General features: G+C 37.3%; 1 protein-coding gene across 1 annotated transcript in view; it reads right to left on the minus strand.

Moving 5' to 3' along the window:
* Positions 1 to 228: 228 nt before the first annotated feature.
* The window catches only part of LOC131885185 (uncharacterized), a 16,944-nt gene continuing 15,696 nt past the window's right edge, over positions 229 to 1,476 (minus strand). Inside the window, exon 3 of the mRNA XM_059233136.1 lies at positions 229 to 385. Within this exon, the coding sequence (XP_059089119.1) occupies positions 327 to 385 (59 nt within the window). The 3' untranslated portion in view covers positions 229 to 326. The remainder of the gene's footprint in view (positions 386 to 1,476) is intronic.

The raw sequence follows: 1,476 nt of genomic DNA on the forward strand, positions 1-1,476 counted from the left end.
TTGTCAAGGTTTGAATGACATCAGGACTCTTCTAAAGTAACTTGATCCACTTCCAAAAGGTTGACGTCAAAGTTGTTTTTGAAAGAGGTTTTGTAACAGGTCTCTCACAGCCGACTCTCTGGTGACCTATTCTACGCTAGAATTTCCAGGGTACCAATTCAATGGTTTGATTACAGTTAGGAACCACGTTCAATCCATGAATGAATTCAATGACGGCTTGTACCGGAGAGATTCCACATTTTATTTTCATAATGTTACTTTGGCCTTTCAATTGAACTTACTTGACATCAGATTGCATAAACATTCAATTATCAATTCTTTCGTCTTTAGGTTGAGCCACTTGAAAATCCTTTCAGGTGAATGGGTCCGCGATCCATCAAGAGCTCTAAAAGCAAAATGGCATTTTTCCAATAAACTCACTAAAGAATCGTTGATCATTCAATTATAAAGAATTCATGTCCGGTCGACATCATCTTTGTGTCAAAGAAGATTAACATGACTTCAGACAATCAAAGAGTAGAATTGCTATTTCATCTTTGTCAGAGCTACTTTCATTCAAATCCTTGTGAGGCCATTCTAGAACTCTACAGTCTACATCAAGTGAAAGGTTAGATCATATCCTCTCCGAAAAATGGAAATGAACGATTTGTATACGAATCAAAAACTTTTCCATTGTTAGTCAACGATTGAAAGTTCAAGTAGATGATATTCATAATTGCCAGGGCAACACCATTTAGATTGAGTCAAGTGAACAAGAAGCACCAAGATGTAAAGTACTCGTAAAGAATGAAAACAAAGTTTGTCATGCATCCCTTTCGATCAATCACCCACCTCGTGGAACGTGTCAAAAACCGAAGTACATATGGTCAAAGGACTGCACTACGAAAAAAAATTTCACGTGATGAACTCATGCACAAATTTGTATGCTTTATTTGTAATAGGTAACAACATAAGTGCTTGGTAACAAAAATGTGCAGGGAGAAAAAAAAAATTGCGAACTTTCCCATGAGAGACCGAAGGCTTTCAAGCTGGATTAAACGTTTAGAAATGTTCTTCAAATCCTGGTCCTCAAAATAAACTCTAGCCTTTGGATGAGGTTTAGTGTCAAATTTCGGGGTAAAATATAGCTTTAAGTTCATTTTTCATGTATCTCGATCTCAAATTAGTCGTTTTTTTATTTCTTTGGAAACTCGTTTACATCTCCTCTGCTTTCTTTGCTGAAGGTTTTCTTGACCTGCGAGTTAGTTAATTTCGGCTTTACTCCTTATGGCATGTTCCGAGAACACTTGAGGGTTATGAAAATTAACACGGTCTGAAGCAGACTTAATACAACTGTTTAGGTTAAATTAGAACGTGAAATCTACACCAAAGTAGTGTTGTTCGAAAACGATCGTTTTGCCTTTGGGCCTATTTTAGTGTCGCGCACTGTAAGTGTGATGTCCAACGCGTTCCATATGAAGGTGAATGCCCTTGACC

Source organism: Tigriopus californicus, chromosome 8 (genome assembly GCF_007210705.1).
Source record: "Tigriopus californicus strain San Diego chromosome 8, Tcal_SD_v2.1, whole genome shotgun sequence".
Classification (NCBI taxonomy): domain Eukaryota; kingdom Metazoa; phylum Arthropoda; class Copepoda; order Harpacticoida; family Harpacticidae; genus Tigriopus; species Tigriopus californicus.